The 17,189-nt window shown below is 47.7% G+C and overlaps 1 protein-coding gene across 1 annotated transcript in view; it reads left to right on the forward strand.

Moving 5' to 3' along the window:
• RASSF2 (Ras association domain family member 2) overlaps window positions 1-16,715 on the forward strand; it is a 50,414-nt gene extending 33,699 nt beyond the window's left edge. Inside the window, exons 7-12 of the mRNA XM_083629628.1 lie at window positions 2,626-2,727; window positions 6,090-6,141; window positions 7,250-7,371; window positions 9,096-9,193; window positions 9,889-15,216; window positions 15,536-16,715. Of these exons, the coding sequence (XP_083485754.1) occupies window positions 2,626-2,727; window positions 6,090-6,141; window positions 7,250-7,371; window positions 9,096-9,193; window positions 9,889-9,958 (444 nt within the window). The 3' untranslated portion in view covers window positions 9,959-15,216; window positions 15,536-16,715. The remainder of the gene's footprint in view (window positions 1-2,625; window positions 2,728-6,089; window positions 6,142-7,249; window positions 7,372-9,095; window positions 9,194-9,888; window positions 15,217-15,535) is intronic.
• Window positions 16,716-17,189: the final 474 nt, after the last annotated feature.

Raw genomic sequence — 17,189 nt, forward strand, 5'->3', positions numbered from 1 at the left:
TGAGTCTCCCAAGGAGGGTCTTCCTAAGGCGCCGGAGCATCTTGATCTAGGGATGGAGTCAGGTGCAGAATGTAGCTCTCGGTGCCTCCCAGTGAATTGTTAAGGCAGGCATCTTTTGTTTTGTTTTGTTTTGTTTTGTTGTTTTGTTTTGTTTTGTTTTATATGGAAGCTAGCCTCTATTATTTGCTTTATCATGTATTTGTGGCATTTTGTTCCAAGGAGTTCAAGGGAGAATATGTGGTTCTCCCCCCCACCTTACCATATTTCTCACTCCATAAGACGCACCTGACCATAAGACACGCCTAGTTTTTAAAGGAGGAAAAGAAGAAGAAAAATATTCTGAACAAAACAGTGGATGTATGATTTTTGTGGTTCATGCTGTGGCCACAGACATATGATTTGATGGTGAGTTTGGGGTAGCCCAGTGCCAAAATCCTGAGAATCCATGTGGATCCGTGCTTTGTAAGCATGTTTTTGCACCATTGCGGCCCCACGCAACAGTGTGTGCATGATTTTTTTGGTGCAGGCTGTAGCCATGGACATGCTATGTGATATGATGGTGAATTTGGGCGTGACTCAATGTAAAAATCCTGAGGATCCATGGGCTTTTACTTCCCCCCTCCAAGGCAGCCTCCACTAGCATCCCTTATCTCTCTTCCGATCCCTTACCGATCAGCTGCTTCCTTTCAACACCCCCTTTCCTCTTTCAAAAAAAAAAAAAAGCATGATCTGCTTTTCACCCCTGGGCTATTCGGCTCCAGGGATCACACATTCACTCCATAAGACGTACAGACATTTCTCCTTACTTTTTAGGAAGAAAAAAGTGTGTCTTATGGAGCAAAAAATACGGTAATCCCCACAACAACCTTGTGAGGTAGGTTAGGCTGAGAGGCAATGACTGGCCCAAGGTCACACAGTGAGCTTCGTACCAAGTGGGGATTCGAATTCTGATCTCTCCCAGGTCCTAGTCTGACGCTCTAAGCCCTACACCACATTCTGGCTTTCCCTGAGCAGAGATTGGTGCCCATGTACCATACTTATCCGTATATAAGACAAGGTTTTTTTCCTGCTGAAACAATGTCCAGAATTGGTGCTCGTCTTATACATGGTCAGTGCGTTGTTGGGACAGGGGATTGGTTGCTGGTGCAAGCAGGAGCTTGTCAGGGGTGATTGGGCGTGACTGGTGGCCGTGGCAAGGGCTTTTGCCCATAGGCTGCTACTGTAGTAATTGGGCATGTGATTAGGGTGGCTGCTGTCAGGGAGCGGGCAGACGATAGGTTGGTTTGGCGACGTGCGTGATAGCCACTGTCAGTCTGGCGGGTGAGTGAATTTTGGCCCTCATAAAGTTCATCTACTCTGGGCAATCCCCGCCCCCCCCAATCTCAAAAACTCTGGGCAATCTCCCCCCATTTTCTTAAATATACACGGGGGCGTGTTATACACAGAAAAATTCAATGTGTATAAAACTACAGAATGCTGGCAACGAGAGAATTCAAAAGCTCCATAATATTTGCTCCAAAATGTATGACCATTCCCCAGTTAATTTTTGAAGTTCTTTTTTTAAATTTTTTTTTATTAAATTTTATTAAATGTAACAAAAAAATGAAAAGAAAAAAAGAAATAGAAACAATATATAACCATACATTAAAACATTTATCTACACAATTTTCCAGAATGCAGACTAGAATAGAAGAAAGACAAAAGATAAAAGAAAGAAACAAGAAAAAGAATGAAGAGAAAAAATACTTTTCATACTCAATTTTATAATACTTTAACTATATCATAATGTTTGAAGTATGAATTTGGAATAATTGATTATAATTTTTGAAGTTCTTTGATGCCTGTAGTCAGTCCTCTTGCCGGCAATTGTTCTTTTCCTTCCACCATGTCCCCCAACTCCTCTTTCTCGATTCGATTTTGATTTAATCTTTGCATTCTGCTTTTCCAGGAACAAATGTTGAGCTCTGAGCGGTTCACAGGAATCATGTCAGCATTAAAAATTAAGAAACACTGGCAGTCCCTATAATATCAAGCGCAGTAGCCTTTTAATAAGGGACGCAGGTGGCGCTGAGGGTTAAACCACAGAGCCTAGGACTTGCCGATCAGAAGGTTGGTGGTTCAAATCCCTGTGACGGGGTGAGCTCCCTTGCTCGGTCCCTGCTCCTGCCAACCTAGCAGTTTGAAAGCACATCAAAGTGCAAGTAGATAAATAGGTACCGCTCTGGTGGGAAGGTAAATGGTGTTTCCATGCGCTGCTCTGGTTTGCCAGAAGCGGCTTAGCCATGCTGGCCACATGACCCGGAAGCTGTACGCCGGCTCCCTTGGCCAATAAAGTGAGATGAGCGCCACAACCCCAGAGTCGGCCATGACTGGCCCTAATGGTCAGGGGTCCCTTTACCTTTACTTTTAGCCTTTTAATAAAGCAAACGACTGCAACAAATTAATCAAAACAAGGAGCTCAATAAGATCTTCCATAGTTTCTAATCTGGCATGGCGTTAGGTCCCGCTCCTCCCTCAATACATGGCTCACACCTTCCTCTCTGCTTCTGTGGGCCTCCAGGGTTTCCTCTTGTCTAGATCACCCTGTGCTCCAGCCTTCTGATGGCTTTCTGCTCCTCTCCGCAGACATCGGTTTTCACACCCGCCTACGGCTCCATCACGAATGTCCGCATTAACAGCACCATGACGACGCCTCAAGTTCTCAAGCTTCTACTCAACAAGTTCAAGGCGAGTTTTGCAGCAACGTTTTGTACTGGCCCAAATCTGAGCTGGGAAAGTCTCCCAGTGGTGTCCTCTCCTCCTGGGCCCCTGTCCAACTCTGGTCCATTTCTGTGGGGCTTGTGGAGGAGGGTGGCCGTTCCCAGCCTTGCCCAGCCTCGGGGACCTCCCATCTATTTCGGACCACAACTCCCATCCGACTCAACTTCATACGGCAGTGCTGGTTGGGAATGATGGGAGTTGTAGTCCAAAATGGTCGTGCTGCCTGGGGCTGATGGGAGTTGTACCATGGAGAGCCCCCAAATTGGTGAAGGCAGGTGTAGGTTGTATATCTGTGTCTACTTCTCGTGATGGCACTGATGAACTGCCTGCTGTCACAGCTGCCTATTCTTGGACTGGACCCCTGTGTTGCAAAATGTAATAATCTACAAAAATGCAAATGCAACATGCTGGCTAATAACTGTTAGTCGATATATATTCAGTTATGAAGTCATTCAAAATATATGAATAAGCCACTTCAAAATGATGTATATATCATGCAACACATCTCACAAAATATACAAGTAACTACAAGCTTCATCTCCCAATCCAGCCCTGGATAGTGTCCCTCTTTTTGCAAGATTCTGATTGTTGGATCACCGAGATGACAGCTAACTTCCTGCTCAGTGTGATGAAGAGGAAAGCTGCACTAACTTCTTTTTCAACACCACAGCTGTAGTCGATACTCTGCACAATCGGATGAAGTTCCACGTAGCTTTATAGTACAAGGACAATGGAGCTAGGACAAATCTGAGGAGCTGAAGGACCCCTTTAATGATCCTCCTCCAGCCTCAGCAGTTTTTTGTCTTTTTATTCTTGAACTATCGGTCATTCAATGTTTTAAATCCCCTGTTGTTTCTGTTATCTCCTTCCCCCCCCCCCTTTAAGTATTTGCCCAGGACGATATCTACCTTTACCTCCCCACCCCCATTTTATGTTATGCTGTTATTTCTATGTATATCATGCTATGGCCACACGGCTAATGCAATAAAATCTATATATATATACAAGTTGTTATATGTATCAGAGTCAAACACAAATGTATTTGTGTTGTAAGCATGAGCAGCTACACCGTCCAGTGGGCACCGATCCACTAGCATGATCCCCATTTCTATGAATATTTAATTGATAATTATTTGGTATGTACCTCTTTATATAGGGACGTGGGTGGCACTGTGGGTTAAACCACAGCCTAGGACTTGCCGATCAGAAGGTGGGCGGTTCGAATCCCCGCGACGGGGTGAGCTTCTATTGCTCGGTCCCTGCTCCTGCCCACCTAGCAGTTTGAAAGCACGTCAAAGTGCAAGTAGATAAATAGGTACCACTCTGGCGGGAAGGTAAACGGCATTTCCATGCGCTGCTCTGGTTCGCCAGAACCGGCTTAGTCCTGCTGGCCACATGACCCGGAAGCTGTACGCCAGCTCCCTCGGCCAATAAAACGAGAGGAGTGCCGCAACCCCAGAGTCGGTCACGACTGGACCTAATGGTCAGGGGTCATAATGGCCTTTACCTTTACCTCTTTATATATTTTGTTCTACTATATAACTTACATGCAGGTTGCTCAGTTTTGTCGTCATTCATTGCTTGCAATGCCTTACATTCCATTTCCAGCTGATGAAGACTTTATTCCAAAACAGTTGAACTATTCCGGATATACTGTCCTTTTGAGACTTTTGTGAGATGTCTTCCTTTGAGAGATGGCTTGGCGTTCCTCACTATTCATTGATTGTTGGATTCTTTGTTTGACTCTGATACATATAACAACTTGTAGTTACTTGTATATTTTGTGAGATGTGTTGTATGATATATACATCATTTTGAAGTGGCTTATTCATATATTTTGAATGACATTGTAACCGAGTATATATTCACTAACAGCTATTATCCAGTGTGTTGCATTTGCATTTTTATACTCTTGGATTGGGTCTGGAGGCTGATATGCTTCACTGGGGGTGGAATAAAATAACATCTCCACCCCCATCGTTCTGCCCGGACACTGAGGTCCAGCGCCGATGGCCTTCTGACGGTTCCCTCACTGCGAGAAGCCAAGTTACAGGGAACCAGGCAGAGGGCCTTCTTGGTAGTGGCACCTGCCCTGTGGAACACCCTCCCACCAGACATCAAAGAGAACAACAACTACCAGACTTTTAGAAGACATCTGAAGGCAGCCCTCTTTAGGGAAGCTTTTAATGTTTAACAGACGACTGTATTTTAATACTTTGTTGGAAGCCGCCCAGAGTGGCTGGGGAAACCCAGCCAGATGGGCGGGGTATAAATAATAAATTATTATTATTATTATTATTATTATTATTATTATTATTATTATTAACATGAACAGCCCCAAAGGGCAGCCTCAGGCCATAGAGACTGGCTGCTGCACGTTGGCTATTAGCAGGCACCCTTGCGCTCATCAAACCTGAAACAGGAAGAAGTGGTTAGACCAGCTAGGTCTTGGTGCACTTCAGAGGTTGATGGACTCCAACTCTAGGGCTGATGGGAGCTGAAGTCCAGCAACATCAGCCTGGGCATCAAATTGTCTCCCCTTATAGAATCATAGAATTTTAGAGGTGGAAGGGACTCCCAACCCACTGCAATGCAGGAATCACAGCTAAAGAATCGCTGACAGATGGCCATGAAGGAGAGTCCGCCACCTTCTGAGATAGTCCGTTCCACTGTTGAACATCTCGCACCGTCAGAAAATTCTTCCTGATGTTTAATCGGATTCTCCTTTCTTGTTGTTTGAATCCATTGGTTTGGGTCCTACCTTTTGGAGCAGCAGAAAACAAGCTGTCTCCGTCTCTGTTGTGACAGCCCTTCATGTCTTTGAATATGGCCATGATATCTCCTCACTCTTCCATTTACCAGGCTAAACATGCCCAGCTTAGGGCTGTCTTAAGCATATGTGGTGCCGGGGTGCAAAGATCCACCCGGTGGCGTCCCCCCAGGTTGCCCAGTCCCAGGCGTGCAGGAGGGCGGAGCCGGCCGGCCACCTCAGCGTCTCACTGGCTCGGACGCCCCCAAACTCGAGGCGCAGAGCCACCCACAGCAGAAGAGCCTGCCACAGCGCTCCGACCGATGGGTGGGCTCTTCCCCGTACTCAATTCTGGGGCCCCGGACTCTCAGCCTGGAGCCCCCGAAAGCCTGGCGCCCGGGTGCCCTGCACCCCTAGCACCTATGGGTAAGGCAGACCTGGCCCACCTCCATCAACCGTTCCTGATAAGGCTTGGTTTCCAGACCCTTGGTTATCTTGGTCAACCTGAAAACCTTGTTCCGTGTCTCTCTCTGTGTGTGTGTGTTTTATCTTTTCTGTGTTTTCTTTTTTCTGTGTTCAGATTGAGAACTCGGCAGAGGAATTCGCCTTGTACATTGTTCACACCAGTGGAGGTGAGCAGGCTGTTATTGTGCCCTGGTTTCTTTTTTTAAAAAATAATAATTTTTATTTGATTTTACAAGCATAAAGTTATAGCAATACCAATTACATATCCATATTTAGAGATTTTTCTGAATCTCCAGACTTCTCACCATCCCCTCCATGGATCTTATTGTCAACATTTTCAACTGCATGTTATTTCATAATCCATATTTTGTATCTCTCTATATTGTCCATAGTGTATTGTGTGCTGGTTTCAATAGGGCTGTGGTTCAGCTAAGCAGTTATGGATTTAAGCTATGGGTCACCAGCCTAACTGTGATGCCACGGTGCATGGGGGGCGGGAAGGGAAATGAGTTAAGCCCACCCCAGCTGTTAACTTCGCCTGCCTCAAGCCCCACCCCCCTTTGTGCATTTAAAACATGTTTTAAAATGGATTTTTAAAAATATTTTATTTATTTGTATACTGCTATATCATAAAATACCAAAGCGGTTTACAACAACAACCTAAAAGCATACAATAAAACCATTTAAAATATTTTAAAAGTTAAAAGCAGGGATCAATTAACCATTGTGGAATGATGTATTTTTACTTGCCTGAATAGGCCTGGTGGAATAGACATTTCTTCAGCAGGCATTTAAAGTTGGCACAGAAGGTTCCTGCTGAATCTCCAGTGGCAGGGCGTTCCACAGGACTGGGCCAATGACACTAAAGGCTAAGTTTCTCGTTGTTGCTAAATGAACCTCACCAACTCGGGGAACGGCCAATGACGCTCCTGCAGATGGATGATAAAAATAATTTATAACAGTGTGAAGTTGCTGGTGGGAAAACCTTTTCACAGGTAGCCTTGAGAGCTGCAGTACTTGCCCACCCATTTGTACACTTTGGCCACAACCTCTCTTGACATAAGGCCCCAAGAGGGATGGACTATGGGTCAATGTGGCCCTTGGGTTGCAAAACGGCCCCCACCCCTTGCTTGGATGCTTCTCAGAAAGTTCTTGCTTGGTTGAGCTTGCCACTGCTGCTGTTCCCCCTCCTCTGTGTCTGGGGCAACAGGGTGGATTTAGGGATCCCTGCATTGTCTTCTTCAGTGCCTTATCCACACTCCCTGTTTCATGCAGAAAAGCAGAAGTTAAAGGTGACAGATTACCCGCTGATCGCTCGGATTCTGCAGGGACCCTGTGAACAAGTTTCCAAAGTGTTCTTGATGGAAAAGGACCAGGTGGAAGAAGTCACTTACGATGTGAGTTGCTGCTTTGCGGTGGAATCCTATTTCAGTTCGGAGACGGGCAGGTGAAATGATCAAGGGGTTGGTGGAGCAGCTTCCCTGTGGGGCAGCGTTTGAGGCTGGGGGAAAGGCGAGGAAGAGGTGACATCTTACCACCCCCTAGCTATGGCCCTGGGTGCAGCACCCGGGTGAGTGTGGACGCACCTCTCTGCTTCCATCCAGTAGTCGTGTTGAAGCCATTGCAAGCAGATCAGCCCTTCTCTGTTGGCTGGGTGGCACGGGGACCGAAACTTGGACCATATATTAAATGCATCATTACATTTAACTTGTCTGTTTTGAATAACAGCTGGGAATAGGGGAGGGAGTCAGGGTTGGGACTGCAGGGTCTGGGGAGAGGGGATTTAATGCTTCCTCAGCCCTTCCTCTACTGGGGTCTCAGAAAAATCTCTCCCACCCTCAGTTTCTCCCAAAGTGTCATTTGGTCCTGGTGGGATATTTGAAATAATAATAATAATAATAATAATAATAATAATAATAATAATAAATTTATACCCCATCTGCTGGGTTTCCCCAGCCACACTGGGCGGCTTCCAACAAAGTATTAAAATACAATAGTCTGTCAAACATGAAAAGCTTCCCTAAACAGGGCTGCCTTCAGATGTCTTCTAAAAGTTTGGTAGTTATTTTTCTCTTTGACATCTGGTGGGAGGGCATTCCATAGAGCGGGTGCCACTACCAAGAAGGCCCTCTGCCTGGTTCCCTGTAACTTGGCTTCTCGCAATGAGGGAACTGCCAGAAGGCCCTCGGCGCTGGACCTCATTGTCTGGGCTGAACGATGGGGGTGGAGATGCTCCTTCAGGTATACAGGACCGAGGCCGTTTAGGGCTTTAAAGGTCAGCACCAACACTTTGAATTGTGCCTGGAAATGTATGGGGAGCCAATGTAGGTCTTTCAAGACCGGTGTTATGTGGTCTCGGTGGCTGCTCCCAGTCACCAGTCTATCTGCCTCATTCTGGATTAGTTGTAGATTCCAGGTCACCTTCAAAGGTAGCCCCACGTAGAGCACATTGCAGTAGTCCAAGCGGGAGATAACTAGAGCATGCACCACTCTGGCGAGACAGTCCGCGGGCAGATTGGGTCTCAGCCTGCATACCAGATGGAGCTGGTAGACAGCTGCCCTGGACACAGAATTGACCTGCGTCTCCATGGACAGCTGTGAGTCCAAAATGACTGGTCCTTCAGGGGCACAGTTACCCCATTCAGGACCAGGGAGTCCTCCACACCTGCCCGCCTCCTGTCCCCCCAAAACAGTACTTCTGTCTTGTCAGGATTCAACCTGACAAGAAGTGTGGAAGTGTGTTGCAAGCGGATAGAAAGTGATTCTTTTAATAGGAGCAAGGAAAAGGGTTAACTTCCCCTCCTCACAGATCTCAGTCCTGATCCTGATTCTCCTCCCGCCCTGGTGTTAAACAGGAGGACTGTTGACTGTCGTTTGTCCTTAAGAAATGCACACAATTAAAGTAGGAAGTTTATGGGCTTCACCCAAAGCACCCCTGTTCCCCTTTGCGCCAGAAGAGGGTGCTGAGGTCTGTGAATACACAGTCATGGGTAGCTGATCAGGGCCGGTCCCAGCCTCAAGGCAGGAGATGTGTGTTTCTCAAGCTCTTCTCTGTGCCTGCCTCGCAGGGGTGGCGTGTTCCATCACCTTTCTGTTTTCTTCCCCCCCCCTTCCTGGGCAGGTTGCTCAATATATCAAGTTTGAAATGCCTGTCCTGAAAAGCTTCATTCAGAAACTCAAAGAGGAAGAAGATCGTGAAGTCAAGAAACTAAAACACAAGTAAGCTCTTCCTTCCCTGGATTCCAGTCCTCAAAGCACAATTCTTTCTGAATATATTTTAAGGGCCGAATCTGGGGATGTTTCCGTGGGAATTGCTTAAAATGATGCTTATGATGCAGAGCAGCCTTGGCCAACCTGGTGCCCTCCAACCAAGTTGGACTACAACTCCTAGCAGCCCCAGAGTCTCCACCCAGCTGCCCTGTTGCAGCCCAAACATCTGAAGGGCACCAATTTTCTTTATTATTACATTTACATCCCACATTTCCTCCAAGGAGCTCAAGGCTACACTTCTCCCTCCTTCTTCATGTTATCCTCGCAACATCCCTGCAAGGTAGGTTAGGCTGAGAGGCAGTGACCAAGAGGGGGATTTGAACCCTGGTCTCCCAGGTCCTACTCCAGCACTCTAACCGCTACACCGCACTGGCGCCCCAGTGGCAGTGGCATAGCGTGGGGGGTGCAGGGGGGGCCGGCCGCACCGGCCGCAACATCTAGGGGGGGGGGGCGCTCACACTCGCAGCTCTCTGCCCCTACCTGGCTCACTCACTCTAGGGGGCGCAAATTACTTGCCTTGCCCCGGGTGCTGACAACCCATGCTACGCCACTGCCCAGTGGAGAAGGCTGCTCTCTCCTCACCACAAAGGTCTGGGGTGCACGCCCTTTTCCTTTTAAGCTGTAAGACACTGCTTATTTTTCAGGTATTCTGTCCTGCGTGTAATGATTGAGCAACGATTAGAAGAGATCTCCGAAGGCCCGGCCACAATGTGAAGCCTTTGCCCTCGGGCGGACTTTGCTGCCACTACCAGGGGCCCCAGAAGAGCCACGTCTTGGAGAAGATTTGGAGACGAGCAAAGGCGGCTCTTCCTTTCTGGAGCAGAACTTGAACACAGAACCCACCTTGACCAACTGTCTTTTCTTTCCTCCAAGCTTTCCTGGAGGGAAAATTCAGCGGAGACTCTCTCTTTAGCGGCAGGAGACCTTTTGAGCACTGCTTGCTGGGGACAAACAAGGTAGCCACCAAAGCCTTTGCCTCTTGGCCAGCCTGGATCCAGTGGACCTTCTTGCCTCTCCAGCCGGGCGATTCTGAGGTTCTGTTGCTGTTGGGGGCATCCTCTTTGCATGCCACTAAAACACCGCTTTAACCTTCCAAGCAAATTTTGGCTTTGCGGTGGCAAGTCAGGGCCAGAGGAGGAAGTCTCCTCCCTTTTTTCTCTTTTGGTCATTTCTGAGCTCTAAGTAAAATATTCAGATTTTCTCTTCCCCCGCTGGGAGGGCCTAGTCTTAGTCCTACCTGCCCTTTCTCATCCACCCAGCCGCCCATTTCTGTGGCCTCTCCCTCTTGCTCTTCCCCATGTTTTTAAGCTGGGCTCTCACAGACCTACAGGATTCAGGCGCAACCTCCTCTGCGCACACCCTGTTGGATTGCAGCCTTGGCTGCTCCTTTCTCCCTGCTGCTCAGGCAGCAAAGTCGCCCGTGGCAGCTTGGCCTGGCTAAAGCCCCTTCCAGGAGTCCCTCTTCTTCCTGGTTCCACGGGGTCTTTGAGATGGGGAGAGGCGGCCAGGTTTTCATCTTGGCCCAGGTAAGGAGTGCCCAAAACTGGCTTGGGTTCACCTGTGGCTGAGGAAGTCAGCACACAGATACCTTCCCTGTACGGTGTCAAGGTGGGGGCAGCTGGGCTCGGGCCCCTTGGATGCCCTGAAGACAAGGGGCCACTGTAGTCCCAGGCAGCACCACTTTTCAGAGACTCTTTGGCTCAGCTGTTTAAATGGGCTCGTGGCCCAGCTATGCAGGCCAACAGTGCAAATTCCCTTTGATAAACCATTTTTTTAAAGGATGGCTGTTAACCCTGTGTTGGCCTTGCTATATATAGCAATGGTGCAAAGTTCCATCAGCTTTAAAAATGCCCGGCTTACTCTCCCATCCACTCATAAATAGACCCAAGAGCGAGTCGTGTGGGGCCTTGCTGCAGATCTTGGCCCTCCTACTTAAATCCTAAATGCATTCCTTCTCCTTCCTCTCCACCCCTTGCAACTGTAGACGTGCCATTTTCAAGAACCTCTCCCAGATATGGAGGCCAAATGCCCAGGAGGTTTTGCAGGAGAAGCTCTTGGGCTTTAAAGGGACATCCTTTCCCACCTCCCTTTGATGTGGGTTTAAAATGGCTGGGAAATAATTCCTCTGCATAAGGCAGTATGGCAAAAATCACCCGTGGGGGGAGCAGTTTGAAGCAAAGAAGGGTGTTTAACCCTCTCCCTGCCAACCACATTCTGCCTCTAGTTTTCATCCCTGAGCTGGTTTGCCTCCTGTTGGGTTCCAGGCATGTTCTTACACTTGCAGAAATGCTCCTGGAACCCCTCAGAAGGCAAGTCTTAGTTGAAGTGGGTCAGGAAAGGGTTAAGCATCCTGTTTCCCCTCCCCCCCTTACTAATGCATTCCAAAATGATCTCCTCCCTCCTTGAGCTGCTTTGCACTAACATAAGTGGCCAGCAGGTATTAACATGTATTTATGTGTAATATGTAGTCCTGCCCTTAGTGGCATCAGTGGAGCTTTTTTGAGAAAAGAAATAATAATTCAGAAGTTTTCCTACTTAGCCCCTGCATACCACCCCCCAAAAAGGATTCTTTTCTAGTGTGTTGTTGCTTGATGGGGCTGAAATCCTGAGCATATTTAACACTCCCTGAGGAAGCCTCACCAAAATTTTGTGGAACTTCCTCCTGGGTAAACCCACTTTGGATGTCTCCCCTCTTTCTTGCTAGCTAACCCTTTAACAACTTTTCACTTCTAAATTGCACTAGATTGATTGTGGATATTTTTTTAAGCTCCAGCCTTTTCTATTATTCTTTTATTATTATCTATATGCCAAATATTACATGCACAGGAAAATAACAGCAATAATTTATATAAATAATAATAATAATAATTTTTTTTTTTGGGGGGGGGGAGGATTCTAAAATGAACCAGCACATGTAAACCGCCTACTTATGATGCGCTTGGAAACAAGCTCTAAACAGCACAAACAGATTTGCAACGATGATTGTAGCCTGTGGACTGGATCCACGTTTAACTGTACTTGGAGAGTCCCACTGAAATCGATGGTACAGTACTTCATTGGGTCGACTCTTAAGTAGGTCTAGGTCTGTGTCCAGCCCTGTACACCAGTGGTTCCCCCACTTTTGGGGGGGCCACCTCTCCCTTGGTTCCATAAACACAAGCCCAATGACCCCCCACCCTGTAAAAAGGATTGTCCAGAATAGCGGTTTGCACCACCTGCTAAAGAAGATAACTCAAGACGGTAAAAATTGCACATTTACCCATAACCCAGTTAAAAGTATTTAGTTTAATTGATTCATCAGAAGTGATGAACTTGATCCAGTGATACTAGCTCTTCAATGGGGTAAAAATAATAATTATTATCAGCCATTTACACCTCTAGACACCTCCTTGCCTCTTAGCATCTCCCCCCCCCACTAGTAACCCCACTGGGGGGTGGAACCAACCACTTTGGGAACAACTGCTGTACACTCTTTAGTCCAAATGTACATTTCATTCCATTCTTGTTCATGGTTTCAGTCTCTGGTGGAAACTAGAGGCTGGATCGCCTTTTTAAAAAGGGTGAGTCTTTTTTCTGGGGGGGTTATTTTAAGAACTCTTGGGATCCAAGCAAGTGCAGCTCAGGATTGCAAAAGCTGACTTGTGTTGCTCTGGCTAAGGGTTCGGTCTCTCACAAACAGGGATGTGCATCTCTTGACGGTGGGCAACTGAAAGTGTGAACTGGCTTGTGTCGTGCGTGAGGTCATGTGAAATCTGCATAGAGTTCTGCCCATGCAAGAATTTGCAACTAACCAGTGGTAAAATGTGCATTCCTGAGCTAGGACCTAGTGCCTGAAGTAGACACACCTTCGCAGGCTTACGGAAGCCGTACCTGAGCAATGGGCCAGCGGAGAGTTGCCAACCATCTTGTGTTTTAAGGGCGATCCTGAAGAAATTGCACCACAGGGGGTTGGACTAAATGACCCTCTAGGTCGCAAATCCATGAATATCCTGGCGTATTAAACTTCGTCATGTAAACAAGGGCCACCCAGCAAAGTGCCCTCATTTTGGCACAGGGTTGGCTGATGGGCAACACACCTCCGATTGCAACTGGAGTTACCTGTGTGAGATTTAGCAATAATAGAAATGTACTCTTGACGGGAAGGACAGCATAACGTAGTCTCTGAAAGCTGTGAACTGAAAGGGCCCCAGTTCAAGTCTTACCTCTACTGTGAATTCATTAGGTGCCCATACACAAACCCCTTTCTCTGCCTCGATGCCCCTTTTGTAGAATGGAGGGGAGATAATACAGGTCTATTTTTCAGAGCTGTTGTAAGGATCGCAGAGGTTATGTATGTGGTGCGCTTTGACATCTTAGAATGCAGATATAAATGCTACGTTTTTGGCTAAAAAGTGGATGAACTGCTGTTTGTTTTACATGTGTTCTTTACAACTTCCTGACAGTAGGAGCTGTTTGACAGTGGGACAAACACCCTCAGCAGAAGGTAGAGGTTTTTAAACAGAGGTTGGATGGCCATTGGTCAGGGACTCTTTAGCTATGGTTCCTGCTTTGCAGGGGGTTGGACTAGATGACCCCTTTGAGTCCCTTACAGCTCTACAATTCTGAGATTCTATGTACTAATCAGGCCTATGTCTGGTTCTTCTCTGGGGTCTTATTGGGCAGATTTCTCTACTGTGTCCAATGATCTATGCTAGGGGATTTCAACCTTTTTCGGTCCACAGCTTCCTTGACCAACTGCACAGGGCCGTCCAACCCATAGGCTCTATGGGTGCAGGGCACCCGGGCGCCAGCCAGAGAGTTGAGTACGGGAAAGAGCCAGCTTGTTGGTTGGAGCACTGTGGCGGGCTCTTCTGCTGCGCTGTGAGTTGGGGAGTGACCGAGCCAGCAAGACACTGAGGCAGCCAGCCAACTCCGCCCTCCTGCACACCTGGGACTGAGCAACCGGTGGGGAGGGGTGCTGGGCGGATCTTTGACCCTGATGCCGCTTAAGACAGCCCTGCAACTGCATTCTTTCTGTGGCACCCCTGTGGGGCTCAGGAACCCAGTTGTGTCACCCCCTTGCCTGCCGAGCTGGCAGCATCTCACCCTTTTTCGAACACACTCCCTTGTGGAGTGTTCCCTCAGCCTCCTCCCCTCTCCTTGGGAGTCCTTCAGGCAGCCGCTACCACCACCTATGGTCTCTGAGTTGCCCCCCCACCCCAAAGAGAGGTGCCTCCTCCCACTGCCCCACAGGGGCCGGGGAAGCACCCCCTGGCCAGCCCCAGAGGCACCGTTCGCCTGGAAAGCTTGTAGCCAGGGCTGCTGCAACAAACAGCTGCACAAGCCTTTGGGAGGCAGAGATGCAAGAGGGCATCAGAGGAGGGAGGGAAGGAAAGAGGGACAGAGGCCAGTGTTGCTCGCAGCACCCCTGACCATCATTCAAGGCACCCTAGGGCAGCAAGGCACACTGGCTGAAAACCACTGCTCTTTGCAGCCACACCCAGCCTCCTGAAGAGGGGAGGGTTTTGTCGCAAGGCGCTGCTTACGACCATTCCTCCCTCTGCTCCAAGGAGCCCATACGACTGGCTCTGATCTTGGAGGTGAGCAAGAGATGCCTTTTGATGCTTCCAGCCCTTGCCTTCCTAGGGGCCAGCAGGCCCTTGGGGATGAAAGTCATCGGTGCGGCTTCTATCCCAGAACACAGAAAACTGCTCAGAGAATCTTCATATCGTTGGAAGGTTAACCTCAGAAGCCATTTAGTCAATAAGGGCCACCCACTGCCGCCATCCAAGGCAGCCTTGCCTCGTCAGGAAAGTCTTCCTAATGCATAGTTTAAATTATTGTAGGTTGAACCCATTGACTTGAGTACTGCTCTCTGGAGGAAATAAATTTTGCTCCATCATCTCTATGTGATAAGCCTCCCAAATATTCGAAGATAGCTCCCGTGTCACCTTAATAATCTCTTACCCTGCCCAAAATGTATATCTGAAGGAGTGTTTCCACTCCCATCGTTCTGCCCGGACACTGAGGTCCAGCGCCGAGGGCCTTCTGGCGGTTCCCTCATTGTGAGAAGCAAAGCTACAGGGAACCAGGCAGAGGGCCTTCTTGGTAGTGGCGCCCGCCCTGTGGAACGCCCTCCCACCAGATGTCAAAGAGATAAACAACTACCTGACATTTAGAAGACATCTGAAGGCAGCCCCGTTCAGGGAAGTTTTTAATGTGTGACATTTTAATGTATTTTTAATCTTTGTTGGAAGCCACCCAGCCAGATGGGCGGGGTACAAATAATAAATTATTATTATTATTATATAGTGCGGCTTTTGCAAATGAAATGATTGGCTAGGAAGAAAAGTTCCTCTCCCCACTACCAGACAAAAAAGAAATGTTGTGCCAAAAAATTGCTCCTAGGGCCTAGTTCAGATCCGAAGTAGAACCCAGTGGCGGTGCTTTTCCTGGAATGTACCATTTCAGGCTGGAGGGGAGTTGCTTCTTTGAATGAGGCACGCACATGGACCAATAGCACACTGGGCAAATGAGTAGGTGGCCTTCTGGCATGCTACATGTGTTGTGAGTTTACCAGGTGGAGGAGGACGACTAAGATTTGCAATGGCCACACACACCCTTGAAACCGAATTGGTCCTGTCCAGAAATGCTTTAGCACTCCACACTTCGGAACGTGCAAGTTGGCTTCAAGCTGTTCTTAAAGCTTTTCCCCCTTAGATCTGTGTTTACATCGCGGCTGACTTAAGCTGTGGCCCTCCGATGCAGGCTCGACTCCGACTCCCATCATCCCTGGCTGTTGGTCATGCTGGCTGGAGCTGATGGGACCAGGAGCTGATGGGACCAAGAGTCCAACAGCTCCTGGAGGGCTGCTGCAAGTTCTCCACTCTTAATCCACGGGGTTTCACCTGCTTCAGACAATATATTTGTTGCTTGGTAAGAATAAATTGCAGTTTCCATTCTGAACAGAATTGGTACCCGTTTGTTCTATCAGTGCTGTGTGCTACATTTCTGGAGAATCTGCTCTGTAGGGGTGCTTTTCTGGAAAAGCTTCTGTTGGGAGGCTTCCATCGGGCGAAAAGGGAAGTATCCTGAGGCTTTGAGCTTGCAGGGCACAAAGTTAATAAGCATCCAGGGATGCGTGAGTGTATGGATGCATGTGCGTGGAATTTTCCCCACAACCCCTAGTGAGAAAGCAGCTGTTTTTGCTGAGCTGAGCTAGCAATATCTTGATCTGTCATTCACATGCAATATAATACTTGGTGTCCCAAGTCTTCCATCTGCAGCAGCGCTATATTCAGAATTTATGTTTAGCTGGATTTTTTAAAAGAACAATTTCTTTTATCCATGGATCTCTCGAAGGCTTGTGCTGTGGGGGGAGAGGTTTGGACCATGGATTTTATAAAACCACCTTGTGAATACCACTTTATATAGTATGAAGCACATGCAACTAGATTATTTTGTTTTAATTAAAGCACTTTGTCAATAGAAATGCAACAGTGGTCCTCTGGTTTTATTCAGTTGTTGTGGGAAGAAATTGGGGAGAATGAAATAAGGGCACAGTTTGGATCTGAGATCCCCACAGCTCTGGAAGGTTTGGGGTTATGTGAGGACAAAGTTGAATTAATTTAGTAGGCCAGATAGGGACCGACTCCCTGAAACTCTACATTGTTCTTCTCAATAAACTTTTCCTTCTTTAAGATATGCCTCTTTGCCCAGGCTTCTGCAAGAAATGCTCAGCTGAGGTCACACTATTGCTTTTAAGTTTTAAGCTGCTTGCAAATAATATTGGTGGGTTTAGTGCACTTCTAGACTGTCACTAGTAGGGGGAGGGAATTCAACCTCACATTGGCAAATCACACATGCAAAATGTAGTATAAACACTGACAACTGGGAAACACTGGCCTGTGAGCGCTCCAGTTGGAGAACAGCCTTTACCAAAGGTGTCATGGGCTTTGAAGACACT

This window comes from Podarcis filfolensis (genome assembly GCF_964270895.1).
Source record: "Podarcis filfolensis genome assembly, chromosome: 8".
In the NCBI taxonomy this organism is placed as follows: Eukaryota; Metazoa; Chordata; class Lepidosauria; order Squamata; family Lacertidae; genus Podarcis; species Podarcis filfolensis.